Genomic DNA, 22,536 nt, shown 5'->3' with positions numbered 1-22,536 from the left:
ACCCACCCTCAGGGGGGACCCCTTGGGGGCTCACACGAGACTTGCCCACCCGGCACACCAGCTGGGATTTTGGGGTCCGGGTTTGTTCCTTCCAACTGCTCGAGTGGACTGCAGCTCAGGAGAGGTTTATTACACTAAGAACACACCATGTGCCTCACGCAGTCACAGCTCAGACCCGTGTGGCCACGGCCTCTGAACCCGGAGCACACGGAAGCAGCAGGAGCTGAGTCGCCCATTCAGGTCTTGGCCTGCCTGGCCTTGCTGGCGAACTCCTATGCACCCTTCAGGACCCTGCTCAAACGCCTGTGGCTCAGGCAGAGGCAGCTGCTGCCCCCGTGGCCAGCACAGCACTCCTCTTCACGGACGACGGTCCCTGCAGGGAGCTCCCGGACACCCAGAGAGGGGACAGGCACGCAGTGGTACGCAAGGAGCGTCTGCTGACGTCCGCACTTGGGCCAGGCATGGAGCCTCAGGGCTGGGTCGTCTTCACATCCTCTTCCTCATCTTGCCCTTCTTGGAGCGGGCGCCCCGGCCAAAGGCGCCCCGCTGCAGCTCCTGGGCGTGGCGCCGGTTGCGGGCGGAGAGCTGCTTGAGGCCCCCGCGCTGCAGGAAGCGCATCTTCTGGGCTTTGCGCCTCTGCTTCAGGATCTGCTGCTTGGTCTTGAGCTCCGAGCGCACGCGGCCTGCGGGGGCGCCTGGGGCGCGGGGCTGGGGGGCACCTGCCGGGACAGGGGTCCAGGGAGCTCAGCCTTTGGGTCGACTTCCAATGTCTCCTCCTCCTCCCAGAAGCCTCCAGACTGCCCCCCCCACCCCTGGTCCCCCTTCCGTGTTCACCGCTGTGGCCCCAGCCTCTGGCACAGAGCAGGTGCTTAATAAAGCGTAAGCAGTCTGCTCTACTGGTTGACAGCACGGAACCTCGAGCCAGAACTGCCGGGGTTCAAATCCCAGCTGTGAACTCTCAGGCCATGGGCAAGTCACTTAACTTCTCTGTGCCTCAGTTTCCCACCAAGTCATGAGTAACAGCACCTGTCTCGTGGGTCCTACTAAGTCAGTGAGTTAACGTGTCCAGTGCTCAGGACAAGGCCCAGCCTGGAGTAAGGGCCTCCTCGGTGTGGCGATTACGATGGTAAAGACTTCAACAGAGTTGGACGGAGCACCTCCTCTGCGCCAGGCTCTGGGTGCCCAGCCGTGGCTGAGACGGACCCCACCCCCTGTCCCCGTGGGAAAGGGGCGGTGCCACTGCGGACAAAGAGGAGGCCACGCAGAGGACACAGGAGGCCCCTGGGTGAGGCGGAGGACAAGCCACAGTGGCCGTGACAGAGAATGGGCCACAGGCTGAAGGACACAGACTCTCAGAGACACAAACAGGGCAGGGACCAGCCCTGAGGGGCCTAGGGTGGGGGGGAGAGAGGCCAAGGAGGGCTAAGGCCCCCCGGAGAGCCCAGGACACAGGCCGAGCTCCCCTCTCCCCGGGGGAGGCGCAGGTGGGAGGCGGCAGGCAGCTGGGTAGCCCCGGGCGTCACCCACGTGGGCGCCCTCGTCTGCTAGCTGAGCACCCCCAGTCTTCTCACCGGGTCACGGGTGGGAGTGTCTAGCAGAGCCTGTCCTCACACTGCCAGTGGGAACCCTCTCTGACAGCACACGGCGGGGGGCAGGGTGGTGGGCAGGATGGGCTCCAGCCCCCTTCTCTCAGAGCCGTCAGAGCCCTGAGGCCCTGGCACATGGGGTGCCCGGGGCCCTGCCGTGGTCCAGCACAGGCTCTCGTGGACCCCAGTTCAAACCCCCTCGCCCGTCACCCGCCGAGGGCCCTGGGCAGGGCCAGAGAGGCCCGGGTTCCCAGACGACCGAACGCACCCACCACGTGACGTGCCCATCTGTGTGCGGAGGTCCGTCCTACCTTGGCCTTGGCCTCGGCCCCGCTTCCAGCCCCTCCGCTCGGGGCCTCGCCGGTCCGACGCCCCTTCCTCCTCGGAGTCGCGGTCGTCGATTTTCTGTTTCTGCTTCCACTTCTTGTAGCTGGGCGGCCACGTTAAGGAGGCTGCTTGCAGGACCCTGAAGGCCCTGAGACCCCTGGGCTGGGGAAGCGCCGCCCCACCCCCAACAGAAATGGGCACTTAGCCCCGCCCCTAAGGATACAGGTCCTGCTTGTAGGAGCTGCTGATGTAGCGGCCACTTTCCGTCTTGATCTTCTTCTTCTTCTTGTCCTCCTGTCCCGACTGCCCCACAAACCGCTTCTTCTTCCGGTCCCTGCAGGAGAGGAAGGAGGGTGGGCTGCCGTGGACAGAAGTGGCCTGGGGTGGCCTGTTCCCTCCGCTGGCCCTCACGGGGGTGCTGGAGGATTCCAGAGAAGCAGCGCGGCCATGTCTGGCATGCAGGAGGTGCTCAGTGAAGGCCAGCGCCCTGCCCTTCCCCACCTAGCCTCGGTAGCCCAGGTCTCAAAGGCCGTGTGGGGGTCGTCAGGAACAGGGTTCCCAGCCCCGCCCCTGCCACCTCCTGGCCCTGAACGCAGGTGGGGTGAGGTCCCTCAAGCTGACTATGTATGACCCCGTGCAAACAGGAGGGGCAGCACAAGCTGTAATTCGTGCCGTGCAGGATCAGTGCGGGGGCGGGTGGCACACTTCCTGCTCTAGGGACCCAAGGGGAGCCAGGCCAGGCCAGGCCAGGCCAGGCAAGGGTCGCAGGCCGGCTCTGCGGGGCTGCGCGGCGACAGGCGGGCCTGGGAGGGCCGTGTCGCTGAGCCCACTCACCACTTGAGCTGCTGCCGGCCCTTGGTCAGGTTCTGGGCCTCGTCTCCCATCAGGTCCAGGACGGCGCCGGCCACCTGCTGCTCAAAGGCGCCCCCGTCCCCGCCGACGCTCAGGCTGCAGAAGGAGAGTGGGGAGGCACGACAGGGTTGAGGGGGGCCGCAGGGCCCCACCCACCACGCACATGCGCGCGCGCGCGCACGCACGCCAGCCGGCCACTCACCCCCGCTCGCTGTCGAAGTCCTTGGGCCGATAGGGGACGTAGAAGTCCTGGTCCCGCTGCCCGGCCTCCGCCCGCCGCCGCTTGGCTCCGCAGTCAGGTCCCGGCCGCTGCCGCTTCCGGCCCACGACCTCTGCGAAGACGTCCTGGCAGACGGACGCCCAGTCACACCTGCAGCCCCCGGGAGCCCCCCGGGCCCCAACACCGGTCCCGCTTGGCGCTGCCAGGCGGACCCTCCATCTCCTCCTCGGCACACGCAGCACAACCCGCCTCCAGCACCAGCGGCGTCAGATAAGGTGGGCGGGGGGGAGGGGAACGCACTGAGGTGCCAACCAGGGAGGACTCTGTTCGGTCCCAGCACGGTCCCCCAGGCCATGTGACGGACACAAGGTCCTGGCCCTCCCTGGGCCTGGCCTTGCTCTGTGTGTCAGGGACTCATCCAGGGCTTTCAACTGTTATGCTTTGGCTGCTGAACCCCTATGCAAATCAAATGCAAGGAAGGCGGGAGAGCAGGCCCCGAGCCCCGCCCACCAGGGGACCAGAACACCACGTGGTCCCGCAGCCCAGCCTCTGGCCCCAAAGCCCAGCGTCTGCCGCTGCCTGTGTCGTGCCCTCACTGCTGCCAGGAGCCACTGTTCTGTGCCTTTCTGCCTGCCCCAGACCTTGGGCTCAGACTGCCACCAACATGATGACGACGGGGCCACCACTAGGCATCCACTGGGCACTGTTCTGCATCTGCCCGGCAGGGCAGGGACCGGGTGCCCCCGGTCACTGGGCTGCAGAGCCCTGGTCCACAGGGCTGTGGAACCGAACTTTCCTGAAATTCTCTCAGTGGCAAAGGCCAACTGGAGCCCACAAGGGGCCGTCTGTCTGGTTAGTTCGGGGACCAGCACGTCTCATGGCAGAAGCTCTGGTGCATTTGATGGCAGGGACACCCCAGACCCCGCCGAGGTGCTACATGGCACACGGGCCCCCACCCTCAAGATATGGAATCCCAAAACCCATCTGGTCCCTAGGGTTTCAGGCAAGGGAAGGTGGACAAGCCCCATGAGCCCATTCTACAGACGGGGAGGCTAAGAGCCGAGTTGCTGATTTCCACAAGTGTCAGACAGGGGACCAGAATCCCCGAATCCATCCCCAGTGACAACGAAGCCTTGGGGACAGCCCTGTGGCTGCTGCGGTTTGACCCACCCCTTTCCCCAAACCCAGGCCCGGACCCCAGGTCGGGGGGCCTGTACCTCCGCACTCTCTCCTGCCGCTGCCTCCTCCTCCTCAGGCCGCTCCTCCGGTGCTGAGCAGCTTGGGGCTGGGCCGGCCAGGCCCTCCTGCCGCCCCTGCAGCTCCCGCCGCTCCTCCCGCCCCTGCTGGAAGCTGGCGATGGCCTTGCTGTCCTTCCGCCGCTTGGCGCGCATCACCTGGCTGCTGAAGTCCCGGCTGGAGGCGTTGATTTCAAAGATGGTCTGCGGAGGGACACCCGCCTCCTTCACCCACTGGCCTCTCCTCCCCGACTCCGCCCCCACCAGCCCGGCCAGTGCACTCGGGCATTCCTCCTCGCGTACTCTCAGTCCTAGCGAGAGTACTCTCGTTACTGGAGTTTCACCATTAGAAAAGGAGCCCCAGAGAGGGCAAGTAACCTGACCGAGGTCGCACAGCTGGGACGAGCCAGAGCTGGGATTTTGGCCCAGGTCCAGTTGGCTCCAAAACCCATGCCACTCCAGCGCCTTTTCCCTGACGCGGGCCGGCTGGCGGGCCTGCCCCGGCTTTAGCACATGCCTCCCCTCCTTACAGGATCGGGTCGTGGGAGTCAAAGGAGAGGAACGCGATGGAAAGCCAGCTCCTCAGGCCTCTAACAGGCCTAGAGCTCGGTCCTCCCCCCTTGAGCCTCAGTCTACCCATCTGTAAGTGGGAGGAAATGGCTGCCACTTGGGGCACCTGCTGTGGACAAGCAGGGATGGCTCCAGAAAAAGGGGCGTCTCTAGGCATGCTGGCAGAGCCGCAGATGCAGGTTAAGACGCTGCAAGCTGAGCCGGAAACGCCTGCTGGGTCCCGCCGGGGCTCAGGCGCTGAGTCAGAGTCCCCGCACCGTGGTGGCCTTGGTGTTGTGGTCCCCGCCCGCCCTCACTCACCGCCCGCGAGCGGTACTTCTTGAGGGTGTCCACCAGCCGCAGCCGCTGCAGCTCCTCCTCCTCGAAGCGCGAGCCTGGTGGGGGCAGGGGAGGCGTGAGGCCGGGGCTCGGCTCCGCAGGGCCGCCCGCCGCCCCTGCCCTGCGCGCGGGGACTCACTGAAGAGGGGGTGCAGGCCCAGCCCCGCGAGGTCCAGCTCCTTAGCCCGCTTGATGGACTCGGGGGAGGGCGCCGGCCGCGAGCGCACGTACTGCTGCAGGGCGTTGTCGGCCACGTGACACAGGCCCCGCAGCTCCAGCGAGGCCTCCAGCGCGCTCCGCAGGCTGCAGTCCTCATCGTCCACCAGGCTCTGCGGCACGCGGCCCAGCACGCCGTCCACGCCCACCGCGCCTGCTGAGGCCCCGCAGGGAGCGTGGTCAGAGGGCTGCCGCCCCGCCCACCTGCCCAGGCCCCGCCTCTCCCTGCCGGGCCCACGCCAGCCTGCTCGTCACAGAATTATCCCCGTGGCTGCTGACGCGTGCTCCGCAGGGAGGCCTACAAAGGCTGCATCTGTACTAAACACGCACAGGCTTCTTTTTCCTTGTCGTTATTCCGTAAACAATTCAGCATCATAACCATTATACTGAAACAGTATGCCGTGAAAGCTATGTATGATAGCTTCCACTGTATCATTGTAAGTAATCTGGAGATAAAGTTATAGGAGGATGCCCATATGCAAACACTAGCCCATTTTATATAAGGGACTCATCTGCAGATGTTGGCATCCGAGGGGGCTCTAGAACTAACCCACCTCCGACACTGAGGGACGGCTGTGTAGGGATCTGCTTCTCCTGGGGTCAAGTCCAGCCCCGCCCCTATCAAAGCCACGACAGCTTGGGCCCCGCCCACATTGGCCCCGCCCCTGCCTCCACTCACCAGAGGGCTCCTCCTGGGGGTGGGCGAGGGAGAGGGCACGGCCCAGGAACAGGTGCAGGTCGAGCAGGTAGGGGACCTCATCTGGGGCCACCAGGGAGTAGGCCGTGCCACTTCGGCCGGCCCGGGCCACACGACCTGGGTGGGAAGAGGAGGTCAGGCTTCAGCAAAGCCCCCCAAAAGCCCAGCACAACTCCCTCCGGCCCAACCCTACAGAGGAAAACCAGGCCAAGCCCGCACCTCACTGAGCTGGCGTCCGCCCTACAAAAGGGGAGGGGACACGGGAGGTCACCAGGGTCACCTGTGCGAGAGTGCATGAGCCGACAAGGCGCTGCTGGAGCACAGCCGAAGGGGACTTTGTGAAGTGCCTTAGCTGGCGACCACCTGGTGGGGGTTCTGCAGCAGCGGACAGGGGCCGGCCAGTGGGCCCAGGCGCCAAATCCCCCCAAAACCCTGTTTGTGTAAGTGGAGTTTTACTGGCACACGGCCATTTATGTGCTGTCTATGGCTGCTGTCGTGCGATTTCAGGGCCAAGGTCAGAGCCTACACGGCCCCCACAGCCTACAGTACTTATATTCTCCAGCCCTTCACAGAACCAACTCGAGACCCGTCAGTGATAGTCAGAGGCGAAGGAAAACCTGCGTGACGTGCCCTGACGCAAGGCGGCGGCTGCAGGGGGGGTGTGGCCAGCGCCGGGCTGAGTTTGCGTTAGGTAAATCCATTTTGGCTCATTGCTGCCACTTGCAAAACCAGCGTGTCACCACCCTTGGAAGATTCATTTGGGGTGGTCCGATTTACACTGTTGGTCATGGGGTGCACGAGAAATTCCCTTTGGGGGTTCTGGGGCCCCTTCAAGGAATGCACAGAGCCAGCTCTTCCCAGGGCAGTGGGAACTGGGGCGCAGCCAGCTGCCACCAACAGGGTCACTGGACCCGGGGGCTGGACACCCAGGAGGGGGCGGGCTCTGTGCCCTGACTGGAGGTCAAACTGCTTCTCTGGGGGCCGCCGTGGGTGGCCAGAACTCAGTGGCATCTAATCACAGGCAGAACCGCTCAAAGGCCCTGGCCTCCCAGCTTCTTCTCTCACATTAAATTAGCAGCATTTAAAAATGCGTTTATGAATGAAAAGACGGCAGAGAAAACAGAATGGTGGCGCCGGCTGGGGAGAGGGGAACAGGGAGTCATGTCTGGTGGGCGGTTCCCACGTGGGAAGACGCCGCCGGCCTGGAGGCTGGGCAGCGGCGGGGGCTGTTCCCCCACATGAGCGTCCTCAGTGCCACTGAGTTCCACCGGACGACGTTCCCATGGCGATGGTATGCTCTGTGTCCTCTACCACAGTTAAAAACAAAAAAGGTAACGGCTGGGGCCAGACACACCACAGTGACAGCCGTGTCATCGGAGAGGCCACGACAGTGAAGAGGTGGTTCCAGTCCCAGCCACCCCACCTTGCCACCTGCAGGAGACCCGGCCAATCAATAGCCTCCTGGCCTCGGGTCCCTCGCCTGCAAAGCGGAGCTCCTGTGCGGGGCCCACCCACAGGGTGGGTGTGAGAACAGAAGGAGCCGCTGCCGTGAAAGGCGGCCCAGGGCCCGCGGGGAGTGCGGGGCGGCGGGGGTGAGCACAGCCACCACGGTCGCCAGGCAGGAGCGTGCGACCTACTGCACTGCTTTGTTTTCCAATATGCCCACTATGTGTGCGTCTTGCTTGTATAACTGGAAGGTTATACGCAGTGTTCTGGCCTGGGAGGGCTGACGGGAAGGTGGGGCCCAACACGCTGGCCTGAGATCCTGCCTGCGGCGGTGGAACGGGAGGCACAAAGGCCGGTGTGTGAGGGTCCCCAGGAAGGGAGCTACAAGGACAGTTTCATTGAGAGGACTTCAGGGAGGGGGGGCTGTGGGACCACCTCATCAAGCACCACGGCAAGAAAGGGAGAGAAGCCCAGGACTTGGGAATCCTGGAAGCAGAGAGCTACCTCCTGAGAACAGTGAGGCCGCCCCACAGAACCTTGAGGCCCCGCCTCCCCAGGTCCTGATCTACAGGTCAAGTCCCCGGGCCTCGGTTTCTCCACCGGTAGCACCCCGGCTGGCTCCTTACCCACACGGTGCAGGAAGAGCTTGCCCTTGGCCGGGAAGCTGTAGTTGATGACGTTGTCCAGCAGCGGGATGTCCAGGCCCCGGGCCGCCAGGTCGGTCACGATGAGCGTGGAGCACTTGCCGTGGGCGAACTTGGCCAGGTTGATCTTGCGGGCCGTCTGGTCCAGGGCGCTGTAGATGTGGGCGCAGCTCATCCGCTGGGCCGCCAGCAGCTGCTCGAGCCGAGACAGGGCAGAGGGAGAGGGGCAAGGGGCCTTGGAGGGGAGCGTCCTGGCCACGGCGGGGATGCCACGACCTGGTGGGAAGCTTCACCCTGACTCGACCTCGAACAAGCTGCAGGGCCTTGACCCTGGGCAAGTTACCTAACCTCTCTGTGCCCTCATTTTTGCTCACCCGTAGAACGAGGAGAAGAGCTCCTTCTGTGTAGCTTTGTTGTGAGGAGTAAATGAGTTAATGCATATAGAGTGCTGAGAACACAGCCCAGACGTAGGCAGCACCGTGAAAGTGTTAACTGCCTCTCGGAAATCACTACTTTGGTGTCCTGTCACTCATCAGTGACCCGGCAGCTGCACGCCGGGAGGAAGCGCCGTCAGGTGTGTAACAAACACGTGAACCCCAGTGAACTGTGTCCTCAGACAACAGACCCCAGGTGTGGCTGACCAGGGAAGGCGCCCCAGCAGCCTCTGGGGCACAGGGACCCCCACACTTTGATACAGCCAAGGGTTATGGGTGTGCACATATGGAAAAAGTCACCAATCTCTAAAAATCTGTAAGTAAAAAAGAAATTTTTTTTTAAAAAGGCCCTGGCTAGGTAGCCCAGTTGGTTTGAGCATCAGCCCAATAAGCCAAGGTCATGGGTTCGATCCCCAGTCAGGGCACAAACAAGAATCGACCGATGAAGGCATAAATAAGTGGACCGACAAATCAGTGTTCCTCTCTTTCTCTCTAAAAATCAATAAATAAAAAAATAAAAACTCATCAAGCTGCTCACGTAAGATTAAAATAAAGCACTTTACAAAACTTAATGCATGCAGGGCATACCTCATTTTTAAAAAGCAAAACACATGAGACACTGAAAATCTACAGAATGATAGGATGGCTGGAAAATACTTCAAAATAACCTGGATGGAGGGTGGAGTATAGGTAAATCAAGACTGGCCATGAGTTGATAACTGAGTACCTGGGAGTTCATTAGGCTATTTTCTAACTGTAGTATGCATTTGAAATTTTTATGATAAAAAGTTTAAAATGAAAAATTACCCAGCCCAGGCCAGGCCCATGTCCTGCTCTGGTGCTTCCCTCTGGTGGCTGCACATGGGACTGCAGCCCCAGCTAATGAAGGGCAGGTTTCCAGGGGATGGCTGGAAGGTGTGTGGCCCCTGCCAGCCTCTCTCACCTCACTGAGGTACTCGGCGTGGTGCTTTGTGGCCACAAACACCACCGTCTGGTCCTGGGGCCGCACCACGGTGCGCAGCAGGTAGAGGAGCACGGCGGCCTTGGTGTCCTCCCGCACGAGGAAGAAGGAGGTCTGCAGGGAGAGGGGTCGTGTGGCTGTGGCTGTCAGGCCCTGGGCAGGGCCCTGCACAGGGACACAGGTGTGGCCTCACCTTGAGCTGCTCGTTGAGTTTGGTGTCCACGTCTAGCCGAATGAGCACAGGCTCCGTGAGGCCTGCGGGGGGCCAGAGAGGAGGGTGGAGGGTTGAGTCACTCAGGGACAGGGACCCCAGGCCCCTAGGCCCCCAGACCCCCAGTCCCTGGCCCTGCCCTGAGCTCACTCACCAGCCCGGGCAAACTCCACCAGCATTTTTGGCAGCGTGGCGGAGAACAGGACCGTCTGGTGGCCCCCAGGGAGGCGGCCGATGATTTCCTGCAGCTGCTCTGCAAACCCCATCTCGAAGAGCCTGGGACGGCCGAGGACAGAGGGCAGAGGACAGAGGGCAGGACGGGGTCAGGAGCGGGGCTCGCATTCCGGCAAGCTCCCAACCTCAGTCAGCGTCGCCCCCACCGCACTGCCTCCCACGTGGACTGGTGTTTGCCCCACGTTTCTCTAACTCAGTTCCCTTCTTCTCTACTTGACAGCGTCACCCTGAGCAATAACGACCTTGAAACCCGGGGTCTGCTCTGTTCTGTTTCCCACAAACTCACGCTGAAATGAGCGACCACAGGCCCCTGCTGTGCCGGGCACCGCTCTGAGTGCCTCACAAATACCGGCTCCCGAGCACTCACGGCCCCCTGGGAGGCGCACGCTGTCTCACCCCCACTCTGCAGTCACGACCCCCAGGCCCCCAAGACCCTCCGTGATCTGCCCAAGTTCACAGAGCTGGGATTTGATCCCACCGGAGTCCTCAACCTTGTGCTGCTTCTTCTAACTTTGAAATCATGGTGTCGTTTCATTCCTCTTCCCAATATTCCCAAAAGTGATACAAAAAAAAAACAACTGTTGGCCCGGGGAGCTCCCCTGCTCCGGGGAGACACTGCTCTGACCCAGGACACTGGTCTTTCCTGGCAAAGCCCCTCCCCACCAGGCGGCCCACCTCCCTCCCACTTCCCAGCCTCGGGGCCGACCCGGACGCCTCACCTGTCGGCCTCGTCAAACACCACGTACTCCACACTCTGCAGCTTCAGGTTCATCTCCACGGCCACGTGCATCAGGCGCCCCGGGGTCGCGATGATTCTGGAAGGGTGCGCAGGCCAGGTCACCTGGGGCCCCCAGCAGAGCCCTGCGTTCACTCCCCAGCCGCTGGCTGTCCGGGAAGGGACCCCAGAGCGTTACCCCCAGTCCAAACTCACATGTCAGGGTTCTCATGCAGGGCTGAAAACTGGTCTTCCATTCTAGGGGGAAGGGCAGGTGTCAGCGTGATAGTACAGGTCTCTGCCTAGCCCCTCCCGCTTCCCACACCAAATGCCTAGGTGAGTCCCACTCCCTGACCCCAGACTTGCATGCAACTGGGGAAAGGCTACTGGTGACATCCTAGGCAAAGGCACTGCCCTGACATGAGATACAAGTTCAAAAATACACAAAAGGACTGATACAACAAAGAGATGGGCTCAGGCTCGGAACCCACCCCACTCTCTCCTCTCTCCAGATTGCAACAGGGCTGCCTTTGCCCTGCAGCGCCACCTAGCAACCAACCTGGGAACTGCCCGCTGCACCTATAATCCAGCTTCCGGGATCTCTCTGTCCTTATTCTTAAACCTTCGGAGCACACACATCCCTAACTGCGGTCACCCTCTGAAGCACCCTTGGGGACACCTGTAGGAGCCAGAATTCTGGCCAGGCCTAGCCCAGGAAGGCTTTGCTCGCAATCACCAACTAGGCGGGGGTGTCCAATCTGCAGCTTGCGGGCTGCAAGCAGCTCAGGATGGTTATGAAGGCAGCCCAACACAAAATCGTACATTTACTTAAACATCAGATTTTTTCGTTTTGTGATTACGTGTCGCAATGTATTGAACGTGTGGCCCAAGACAACTCCTCTTCTTCCAGTGTGGCCCAGAGACACCAAAAAGTGGGACACCCCCGATGATAAATTACAATGCAGACAAAGGAGCATAGGACACAACACACTCGGAACTGAGAGCACTGGTGGCAGTGACCTTGAGGAAAAGGGAGGGGCTGCCCTGGGAGGGAGACGTGTGAGATGAGGGGCGGGGCACCGAGCGGGAGACTCAGTGCTAATCTCAGCAGTGCCGCCCAACCACCACCTGGGCGGGCCTGTCGCCACCTCAGTCTGCTCACCTGGAAAACAGGTGTGGTGCCTGGCACCTCGGAAGGGCGGCACCAGCACCTCGGGACACATACATTTTGCAAATTGGAGCAATTAAAACATGTTTGGTTTTTGTGCATCCTGCTTTAAACAACACACACACAAGTGGGCACCTCAAGCCATGCACAACCAGACCACCCGCCCGGGTGACCCGTGTGCCCCCAGTGCCTCTGCAGTGCCCATGTGAGAAATTTCTTTCCTCCTTTTACTGCCGGTCTCCCTGGTTAGCTTTTTCTGAAATGGGCTGAGAACTCGCTGTTGTTGGTATGAGGCGCATGGGCTCCCCCATTGCTCTGATGCCCTGGAGGCACCGGGTGAGCTCGCACGGGGAGGGTGTAGGGGTGTAAGGGTGTGGGTGGCCGTGGCCAGGGGTGAGGGGCTCTTACTTGTCCCCGCCCAGGATCAGGGCAGTCTTGAGGCCGGTGAACTTGCCCAGCTGTCGGGAGAGAAAGATTGAGAGAGGGTGAGGGGCAGATGCCTCGGCCCGCTCAGGCCTCCCCCGTGGTCCCAGCTCAGACTGCCCGCCCCCAACCCCCGGCCTGGACACACCTCCTTGGTGAACTTCATGGTCTGCAGGGCCAGCTCGCGGGTGGGCGAGAGAATGAGGGCGCGGGCCCCGGTCTGCGCGCTGCGGGCCTTGAGCCGCTCGAACATGGGGATGAGGAAGCAGGCCGTCTTGCCGCTGCCCGTCCGGGCCATGGCCACCACGTCCCTGCCGTCCAGGATCACCGGGATGGTCTGCAGAGGAACCAGCGGGGGTGGGGCGGGGCGGGGTCAGCTCCGGCACCCAAACACCACGGGATCCAGAGCTTCCAGTCCCCGGGGAATGGGTGACCCAGGGGACCTCGGCGGATGGGAAGATGAGATCCCGTTCTTGCCGAAGCTTGTTTGCACACCTCCGGGGACAAGCAGCTCACCGCCCCCAAATCTGTCTACTCTTTGAACATCTACCTGCAGCTTGAGCCAGACTCTACCTCCCTGACTACTCTTCCTCCCCGGGAGCCCAGAGGAATGCCTCCCTCCCAGCTAAATGTCTGAGGACGCCAGTCACGCGCCCCGGGAGATAACAAGTGGCCTGCGACCTGCCCGCACAGGGGCCCAGCGGTGATCAGCCGTAAGTGGCGAAGAGGCCCGGGGTCGGGTCTCCTTCTCTGCCGGGCCCAGCTTCCCACACCGGTGAAACAGGCAAGCTCGTGAGGTTCCCGGGCAAGAGGGGCAACAGATGTGACAGCTGACACAAGGGGTGTCCGCCAAGAGGCGGAGAGAAGGGCCGAGTCGCTCCTCCCTTCCCCCCAGCCCCGCCAGCCATCCCCGCCGTATACCTTCCTCTGGATGGGTGTGGGCACCTTGTAGCCCTTCTTCATGATGCCTTTGAACACCGCGTAGCTCAAGCCTGGGGAAGACAGGGGAGTGACCGAGGGGGTCCGGGGAGCCCCCACGGCACCGCACACCACACTCCTGTGCAGCAGTAGCGCAGGGCGAACGGCTCTTATGTCATCAAATACATAGCAAGGGAAAAAAAGAAAAGCGACAGAGCAAAACCAATAGACCAACAGAAACTTAAGAGACAAATCTACGGGTGACGGGTCATAAGCCTTCGGTGGATTCCGATGCGAACACACTCTCAACGCCACGAGACGACCGGGGGTCTGGGCGACGCCGGAAACTGTGGGGTTGGTTCAGGCATGCGAGGTCCTGCCTCTCTCTGAATAAGCAGGAGGTATTTCGGGGTACAAGGAGGGGAGTCTGGATAAGGAAGCCAGGGAGACCGGCTTCCGAACCCTCCAGGATGCCGGGGACACGTGGGTGAGGCGTGGCTGAAGTTGGGCTGAAAACAGTGGACGCTGCTGAGGGGCAGGTAGAGACTCACTGTCCGCTATTTTCTACCTATATGTGTGAAATACGTAACTGGAAGAAAAAGGGGTCATGCACAAGGGCCCGGGACACGTACAAACAGGGTGTGGACAAATGAGGCACAAGGTCCTATGAGAGGGAGGAGTGGCCTCTGGAGAGACAGCATGTGACCTGGGCTCGTGGAGAGGGGAGGACAGCGGGAGGCCCGAGACAGGATGGTACCGCGTGTTACTGCAGCTGCTTTTTGGTCAGTTATCCTTGTGATTCAGAAAGGCAAAAAGAGCTCCACATAAATGTTTGCATTTGCTCTTTTTCTTTGGTTTTTTAATAGGTTTTTAGTGCATCTTCAATGTGGTGACCGGCTGTCTAGATTGATTCCCTTTGTGAGCTGACCGTCCACGTTGTCCACCCAAGCCTCTGTCGGGGTGCCTGTCTTATTCTTATTGATTCGTGAAAGCTCTCTGCATATTAAGGACAGTCACCCTTTGTCCCATAGGTTGCAAATAAACTTCAACTCAGTCTATAGTGTTTTTTGCCGTACACACGTCTAACTGAAAAAAGTCCAACAGCGCTCGGGTCACACTTAGAAAAGAAAGCCTTTCTTATCCTTTCTAACATTAAAAAATGTCCATAACAGTTAAAGCTTTGCTCCAGATGCTACTGATCTGTAAAGAGCAAGCAGGAGAGCCCAGCCTCATGGCCATCTAGCCGGGTATCCCAGTCCCGCCTGACTACGGCATCTTCCCCCACCCCGTTCTGAAATGCCGTCTCCCGCAGAACCCTCCCAAACGCCTGCTCCCCACCAGCGAGGCCCTGTGTCCAGCTCCAGCTGCCCTCTCACGGTGTCAGGCCCGTCGCCTGCTGCCTCAATCTACCCAGCACCTAGCACAGTGCCGGGCCCAGGGCAGAGCTCGGAGGGTGCGATGACCCCCTGCTGCTGCTCCTCCCACTCCCCGGGCGCCTCATTCACCCACCCATGGACTGGAAGCCTCCCGACTTCTTCTTCTTCTTGTTCTGGGCCCGCACCATCTCCCGCGTGTCCGGCTCCACGTCCGAGGTGCACTCCGAGGTAGGGAAGGTGGGCAGGGGTCTGCCGGGTCCCAGCTGGGAGAGAGGAATAGAGAGGCGGCCCCATCAGACCCCTGGAGGCAGCAGGGGGTGGAGGGGGGGTGGAGCAGTCCAGCTGTCAGCCTGCTCCCCATTCGAGCTGATGATACTCCTGCCAGATCACAGGACTTCTCTGCTCCAGGGCTCCCCTGTGACCGGGCCAGGCCAGGGCAGCGAGGCAGAGAGTGAGTGGGCTCTGCCGCCAGGCTGCCTGGGTTTCAGTCTCAACTCTGTCACTCACCGGCTGGGAGACCTCACACGACAGACTTAATCGTCCCTGAGTCTGGGTTCCCACATCGGGGAAACGGACGACAAGGGCCTGCGCTTCAGAGGGTGTTGTGAAGACTGAACAGAGAAGTGTGGGGCTCAAACAGTGCCCAGTGCATAAATGGTGACGATACCATTATCATCACCACCATCATCATCCTCCCGGCCTGTCGTTCAAAGCCCTTGAAATGAAAAGCTCTAGAGAGCCGATCACCACATCTACAGCATGAGAGGTACTAGATTTCTCCAAGCTGCCCCGCCCCCCTCCTCAACCCCCTTTCTGACTCATCACCCCCACCCAACTCTGGTCTCTCCTGTGCCTGCCTCTCCTCTGCCCACCAACGTGTCCTGGCACAGCTAAGTCTAACCCAGACGCCTCCTCAGGGGAGCCTTCTCAGCCTATAGAGCTGTCCCCGTCTGCTCAGAAATAACATGTATGGACCGCTGAGTCACAGTAATGACAAGAAAGTACATGGCTCTTACTCTAACCCACATGCTGCTGAGCATTCATTAAGTTACTCCATTTCATCCTTACAACAACCCTGGGAAGTGGATGCTATTATCTTGTCCATTTTACAAAGAAGGAAACTGAGGCACAGAGAGGTGATGTGACCTGCCCAAGATCACACAGACAGCCAGTGGGGGATCAGAATCTATGTTCTGTCCACGTGACTCTCCAAGGTCCACTACCCCATCTAGGTCGGAGCTGCAGCCTGTCTCATACAGTGCATGCGCTTTACTAAAAGACCACCCAAAGCAAGATGAAGAAGACAGTGACCTCACAGGGCCCCGCAAAGACTAAACTATCCACCCTCCAGTCCCTACAGGAAATGCCTGCCAGGCCCTGCTCCAGACACATAACAACAAGGTGCCTGGAACACGTGAGTGCCTGGCATTACACCGAATGAGTAGAATATAAAAACATGTCGTTTAATCTTCTCCACAGTCTGGGAGGCACTTCTAACCATGAGCCTTCTTCACAAAGGACACCTCTGGCGTCTACAGGCGTGGCTCAGGCAGGTTAAGCAGCTTCTCCATTATTCCATTAAGCACAGGGCGGAGCCAGGGCAAAGCCCTTGGTCTGGTCCACATGCACCGGCTCCCCTTCGCCGCTTAGCACTCCGGCCTCCTGTTCATTATCTCCAGCAGTTTGTCCACGTTTACAGAGCACCTACCACGTGCCAAGCACCTGCCAGGCTGGGGAAACAGTGGGATGGAGTCCGGTCCCTGCCTTGGAGGAGTGTAGACCCCATTCTTCATATAAACACCACTCATTCATCTACTTACCCAGAGCTGCTCTGCGCCAGGCACGCTGGGCACAGACCTCCCTCCCATTTGCATACAGTTGGCACTCAGTAGTGGACATAGCACAGGCCCTGGCACAAGAGAGTCCTGGGTTTGAATCCTGGCTCTCTCACTCACAAGCTGTGAGGTCTTGGTCAGGTTCCTTTGTCAATCTAGGCCTCAGTTTTCCTCCTCTGGAAAATGGGGTGACGATACTTAGCTCATGGGGTTGGTGTGAGGATTAAATGATAAGGCTCCTAAAGCTCTCCGCACCGAGCCTGGAAACGGTCCACAAATCCAAGTTTAATTTATTACTTAGTTTCCCAGAGGTTTGGAGGCATCGCCGCCCCAAGCTACGAGATCCAGACTCCCCTTAATTCAATCTCTCAATAATCCCCTAAACTCTCAAAGTCCGATCTTCAGCACCCGCACTTTTCATTGGGCGAATGAGAACTAGACCCGCCCCCTGAATACGAGGTAGCCAATGAGGAGCGCTCAACCAAAAGCCGGCCAGGAAGACGCGCAGGGCCCAGGCTCTGGAGCTCAGTGGCTTGGGCCGTCAAGACCCTGGGCAAGATGGACCCCGAGACACACACCGGCACAGACCGGCGATCGTGCCCCTGACCCCTGCCAGCTATCCTCTCCCCACCCTCGGTAGTGGGGAAACTGAGGTCGCGTGGGGGTCGGGGGAGGGCCGCACGGAGCCAGGGCTCGGGCGCCAACCTGTGTGCGAGCGCCACGCTCCTACCTTCTGAGCCCGGGTGTCATCTTCCGCCTGGATCTCAAACTCGCCGTCCTCCGAGTCGCTACTGAGGGCCTGGGAGGCTGCGCCCCGGCGCCTCTTAAGCCCCTTCTTTTTCTTCCGCTGGGCCATGGCAGGTCCGGACCGCGGTCTGGCCCCCGGGTGCTTTCCGACTGCCATGCGGACCCGGCAAGCGAAAACGGGAAGGGGCGGAGCCTACGAGGCTGTACCACTGCGCGGCCGGGGGTGGGGGAGACGCGTCCACGCAGCTCCGACGGCTCTCCCTGCCCCTCTGCAGCCCCAGAAGGCATGGAGTGAGTACACACACTCCTCTGACTTGTGGGAGAGGCCCCTCTGCGAGGCTTTGAAGAACTCGGGAGGCTTCTGGATCTGGCGCCCCCCCCTCTCGCCCGAATGTTTCCGTCCGCGCCGCGCCGCCCCGCCCCGACGCTGGCTAGTTGCTGTTTGATGGGCGCTCGAGGTACACGTCGCTAGGGCCTGGGTGTCCGGAGTGAGTCGATCCGCGCGCTGCTGCGGACTGGGACCCACGACGGCCTGAGCAGCCAAGGGTCCTGGCCTCCGGGATTCCGTGCCCCGGATAAACTGGGATCACGGATGCACCGCGCGCCGCGGGTGCCCGAGCACCCTTCCAGAGGAGTCCAGACCTGGTGGGGGGAGCACTGAGGGTTACAGCCAGCGACCGACGTCTGGGAGCCAAGATGCTCAGGTAGGAAATAACTCAAGAATGCAGGATCCTAGGACATCAGCCCGGAAATTGACTTGGGGATCGGGGCATGTGGGGCAGTTGCGGTGGGGGGGGGGCGGGGGGGCGTGATCCCCTATCGTAGAATGGTGAAGTGCACACACTCTGGACTCCTGTCAGGTTCGTTAGGTTCAGATTCCTCTTCCTTTGTTCTAGCTTTGTAGCTGTAACTTACACGTGTGATGTCACCGTTTGAAGCCTCAGTTTTGTCATCTGTACAATGGGTGTAAAGCTACTTCACACGTCCGATGGGAGGATTAAATGAGACAATGTTTCTAAAGGTCTTCGAAGGAGGTAGGCATGAGATTGAAACTGATTATTTCCTGCCCCGTAAATACACACAGGGTATAGGGATTTTCTCTGTCTTTCCCAGACCAGATTTTTAGGGTTGGTGCCAAAAGGGACACACGCCCCATCTCTGCTTCAGCCTCTAGCATTCTGTCAATATTTGTATGGCATGTACGGTATGCTAAGAATGCGTGTTCATTAAATATTTGCCTGTAGCACCCCTCTCCCCACCACTGTTACAACTAAAAAAATTGTCGAACAAATTTCTGAAACATCCCCAGAGGCTGGCAGTTCCCTTTTGAGGAGAACTCCCTGAGGGAGAACCTGACCCTTTTGCCCTTGGGATGGAGACAGAAGAGACCACCAATCTCTCTGTGGTGGCACTGCCCATGACAGAGGGATGGTACCCTGACCCCCTTTTCACAGGGAGCCCTGGAGGCAGGGCCTGGTGGGCAGAGCATGCCTGCTGTCACCTGGGACCATGGGCAGCATGAAGACCCCGGTGGAGCTGGCCATCAGTGGGATGCAGACCCTTCACCGCCAGCGCCGCTGCCGGGGCGGCTGTCAGGTCAAGGCCAGGGCCTCATACGTGGATGAGACTTTGTTTGGCAGCCCCTCAGGCACCCGGACCACACCGCCAGACTTTGACCCACCCTGGGTGGAGAAGGCCAACAGAACCAAAGGAATGGGCAAAGAGGCTTCCCGGGCTTCGGGGAGCTGTGAGACCACCTCCTCCAGGGGCAGCACCCCAACCCTCACACCGAGGAAGAAGAACAAGTACAGGTAACAGCATGGGCAGGTGCCCTGCTGCACCCAGGGCAGCCACCTAGGTTGCTGCTAGAGCCGTGCGGGTCACATGCTGTTTGTGACCTTGGGCAAGCACCTTGACCTACCTGAGCAGCAGTTTCCTGGCATGGAAAATGGGGTTTAGTGGGATTATTGAGAGGATTAAATGAGGTGAGGTGCGTACTGTGCTTGGCTGACACTTAGAAAGCTCTGGATAAAGGGCAGTGATGATGGTTGCGATGGTGGAATACCCATCCTGCAATGTCACAGAGTGGCTTCTGGGGCCCAGAGAGGTCAGGATTGGTCCAAGATTACAGAGCAATTTGCATAAGATTGTTAGTGTGGTTGGTTCGTGAAATGCCAGCGATGCGGTGGTTGCAGGTTTCAGCAAGTCGTTTTGAAAATGGTTCTTGCTGCGTTTTCACGAACAAGTTAGAAAAACAGAAGCTCACGCTAATGGTTATAAAGTAGTACATAGGTTAGATTTAGATTATTTGGATTATTCCAGATGAACAGCAGCCCGGGAGGAGGTGCCTAGTGGTGGGCCCCAGGGCTCCTGGTTCCTTTATCAGGGCTTTGGACCGAGATGCGGGAAACTGGTGAGTAATCGATGGTGGCCGCCAGAACAAAATCCCAGAGACTGAGGGGCTTCACAACAGAATTCGTTCTCACAGTCTGGAAACTTGAAGTCCAAGATCAAGGTGCCAGCAGGGTTGGTTCCTCCCAAAGCCCTCCTTGGCTTGCAGATGGCCACCTTGACCCTGTGTCCTCTCGTGGCCTTTCCTCTGTTGAGTGTGTGAACTCCTGGTGTCTCTTCTTAAACAGGCCCGCCCCCATGACCTCGCTGAACCTTAATTCCCTCCCTAAAATTTGACCTGCATTTTGGGAGGACACAATTCAGTCCCTGACAACCAGCCAATCATGTGTATGATCCATGCTGAACCAGCAGGGGCATCCTCGAGTCCAGAAAAGGGCATGATCCCGATTTAAGGAGATAAAGTTCAACGAGATAAAAGCAAGACTTGTTACTATGATGTCAGGCTGAGGGTGATGTTCCTGACAGGATCTGTGGGCCACCGCCTGACAAGGGTCACCCTGACATCAGCAGCAGTGACACCTACAATGTGACAGAAAACGCTCCAATAAATGTGAGGTCATGTTAACAGAAGTATGGTGTCCATGACGAGGGAGGTTACAGTGAATGCCATGCCCTCCCGGAGGATGGGGCTTTGTGCTGGATGCTGACAAGCAGAGGGTGCCGCGTGAGAAGGCGCACGAGAGGTAGAGAGGTGATACTGAGGAAAGGCTGTGGCACCAGACAGACGTGCTTCAATGAGATACGGTTTGAGAAGTTCAGTGGCAAAAGGTTGGCTTTCCAAAGACTTGAAGTTTGCCAATTTGAGCATTTGCAGTCCTGGCCAGAAACCATGGACCTCACAGGTTTGCCTTGAATACTTGTGGGAGTCATTGAAACATCATGATAATTGCTGAGGAGAGGCCTCAGAGGCATGTGTGTGTGTGTGTGTCTAATTTCCCGATTGAGCGCTGGGGTCCTGCAGCCAGGCTGGATTTGAATCTTGTCCCTTCCGTCCATCTTGCTGCGGGGCTTCCCCCTCCCCATGCCTCGGTGTTCTCATCTGTAAAACAGGATTGTGAGTATCGCCCTTCTGCGGACGTTGTGAGAAATAACGAGAAGACGTATGTGACATGCTGAGTCCAGGGCGTGTGTGGGAAGAGCCATCAGTAAATACTAAAAAATTTCAAGTCGGGGGGGCCATATAACTGCAAAGGTTTCAGCTGATAAGGCCGCTAGGACAAAGGAAAAGGGGAGGTTAGTAGAAAAAATGATGGCTATAAAAACTAATATTATGTTAATTAGGACTCTTGGTTGCAAGTGGTAGAAAACTTACCCCAAACTGGTTTCAGCAGAAAAAGGAACTTGGGCCTTATATAACAGGGGCTCAGACTGTCGGTGGGATTCTGTCTTCATCTTCGAGCAGCTCCCCCACCTCATACCAGAGGAGATGGCCACCAGCTGTTTTGTCCTTATGTCTGCCAGCTTTGCAAGACCAGGAGACAGAAAAACTATCCAGTAGTTTAGCAAAGGTCCTAAGACAGACTCTCATTGGACAGAATGGGTCATGTGGGTGAAATATGCAAATGACCAGGCCTGGAGCACATGCCAGGGAATGGGGGGACTGGATGGTTGGCAGGGGCAAAATAACAGATGGAGGGTAGTGGTACATGTGGGGGCCGTGGCCTCACTGTGGGTGCCAGGCTGGGACAGGGACTTCTGGGATCTACAGGTAGCCCTCTCACATGCCTGGCGGGGGTGGGGTGGGTCGGTAGGGGTTAAGGTTGCAGGGTTTGTTCCCTCTGTGGGCTCACTGTGTTTCTCTTCCCTTTGCCAGGCTGATCAGCCACACTCCGTCTTACTGTGATGAGTCACTGTTTGGCTCCCGACCAGCGGGCGCCGGCCTGGAGGCCCCCTGGATGGCAAAGGGGGATGCTGCAAAACTCCATGCCCTCTGCTGGACACCCCCGGCAACCCCTAGGGGCCACTCACCCCACCCCAGGGAGACCCCCCTGCGTGCCATTCACCCAGCTGGTCCCTCAGAGACAGAGCCCAGGGCAGGGGCGGACTCCCACCCTGGGCAGTCGTCCAGGGGTGTGTTAGATTCTCCCCGCCCAGCGAGGCGGGAGCGTTCCCACTCCCTCACCCACCTGGCTGTCCCCGCCACTGGCCGCCCACCCACCAGTGGCCCCCACACCAATGGGCCTCGGGATCCCAGGCCTTCCTCGCTGGGGGTGACCTTCCGGAGCCCCCTGGTGACCCCCAGGGCTCACTCAGGCAGTGTTTCTGTGCCAGCTACCCCCCGACGAGGCGGGGCCACCCAGAAACCAAAGCCCCCTTGGAAGTGAGTTTCTTTTTAGAGAGGGAAGGGAGGGATAAAGAGAGAGAGAGAGAAACATCAATATGCGGTTGCTAGGGGCCGTGGCCTGCAACCCAGGCATGTGCCCTGACTGGGAATTGAACCTGCGATGCTTTGGTTCACAGGCCGGAGCTCAATCCACTGAGCTACACCAGCCAGGGCTTGGAAGTGAGTTCCTTGGCCCTTTCATCAGGTTCCCCGGGGGCGTCACGGCAGGGACCACTGTTTCAGAGGATGGCCCAGGTAGGGGGCTTCCGGGGAGACCTGCGGGCTTTGGGGAAGCTCCCGTGGAGGCAGACTCAGCGAGGGTGGTCTTGGGCCCGCCCTCTCCTGACAACCTCTGGTGGCTGTGTGGCCACCGTGTGCGGTGCCTGTTCCGGGCCCATCGTAGCCACAAGCTGTCTCGGTGCCAACCCGGGGACGCCCCCAGGGAGGGCGCTCCCCCTCCCCCCCACACGTTGTCTTGCCGCCAAGTAGGAGTAAAAGGTCGCCAACCTGGAGTGTTCCTTGCCCCCCCTCCCCCGCCCCCTCAAGCCAAACCCCCAGCTCGGGATGAGTTTCCAGTGGGGTCTGGAGGCCTGGGAGGGGGGCTTCCCGGGGACGGTGTGTGGGCCGCAGCAGGACACGAGGATCTGGGTGGGACGTGGGCCGACTTT

The 22,536-nt window shown here is 59.6% G+C and overlaps 2 protein-coding genes across 3 annotated transcripts; one reads left to right on the top strand and one right to left on the bottom strand.

Moving 5' to 3' along the window:
- Positions 1-109: 109 nt before the first annotated feature.
- DDX54 (DEAD-box helicase 54) lies at positions 110-17,321 on the bottom strand. Of its 2 annotated transcripts, none has more exons than XM_045842764.1 (20): positions 17,117-17,321; positions 14,685-14,814; positions 13,179-13,249; positions 12,406-12,594; positions 12,243-12,292; positions 10,883-10,924; positions 10,671-10,766; positions 9,872-9,993; positions 9,700-9,761; positions 9,489-9,620; positions 8,094-8,304; positions 6,004-6,138; positions 5,248-5,481; positions 5,091-5,164; positions 4,203-4,424; positions 2,968-3,110; positions 2,748-2,861; positions 2,137-2,247; positions 1,898-2,016; positions 110-719 (listed from the first exon to the last, which is right to left on the bottom strand). In XM_045842764.1, the coding sequence occupies exons 1-20, from the start codon at positions 17,288-17,290 to the stop codon at positions 487-489; spliced, it is 2,664 nt and encodes an 887-aa protein (XP_045698720.1). In that variant the 5' UTR covers positions 17,291-17,321; the 3' UTR covers positions 110-486. The 2 variants fall into 2 exon arrangements, with proteins under 2 accessions (XP_045698720.1, XP_045698727.1); XM_045842771.1 differs by having other exon boundaries at positions 5,248-5,478.
- A 75-nt stretch (positions 17,322-17,396) lies between these two features.
- Positions 17,397-22,079, top strand: RITA1 (RBPJ interacting and tubulin associated 1). The gene is made up of 4 exons (XM_045842787.1): positions 17,397-17,837; positions 18,030-18,167; positions 18,588-18,944; positions 21,359-22,079. The coding sequence occupies exons 3-4, from the start codon at positions 18,643-18,645 to the stop codon at positions 21,867-21,869; spliced, it is 813 nt and encodes a 270-aa protein (XP_045698743.1). The 5' UTR covers positions 17,397-17,837; positions 18,030-18,167; positions 18,588-18,642; the 3' UTR covers positions 21,870-22,079.
- The last annotated feature ends 457 nt before the right edge of the window (positions 22,080-22,536 follow it).

This window comes from Phyllostomus hastatus, unplaced genomic scaffold (genome assembly GCF_019186645.2).
Source record: "Phyllostomus hastatus isolate PE091 unplaced genomic scaffold, TTU_PhHast_1.1 phas_contig_1162, whole genome shotgun sequence".
In the NCBI taxonomy this organism is placed as follows: domain Eukaryota; kingdom Metazoa; phylum Chordata; class Mammalia; order Chiroptera; family Phyllostomidae; genus Phyllostomus; species Phyllostomus hastatus.
The sequence above is the reverse complement of the archived record's forward strand: the minus strand, read 5'-3'. Positions and strand labels throughout refer to the sequence as shown.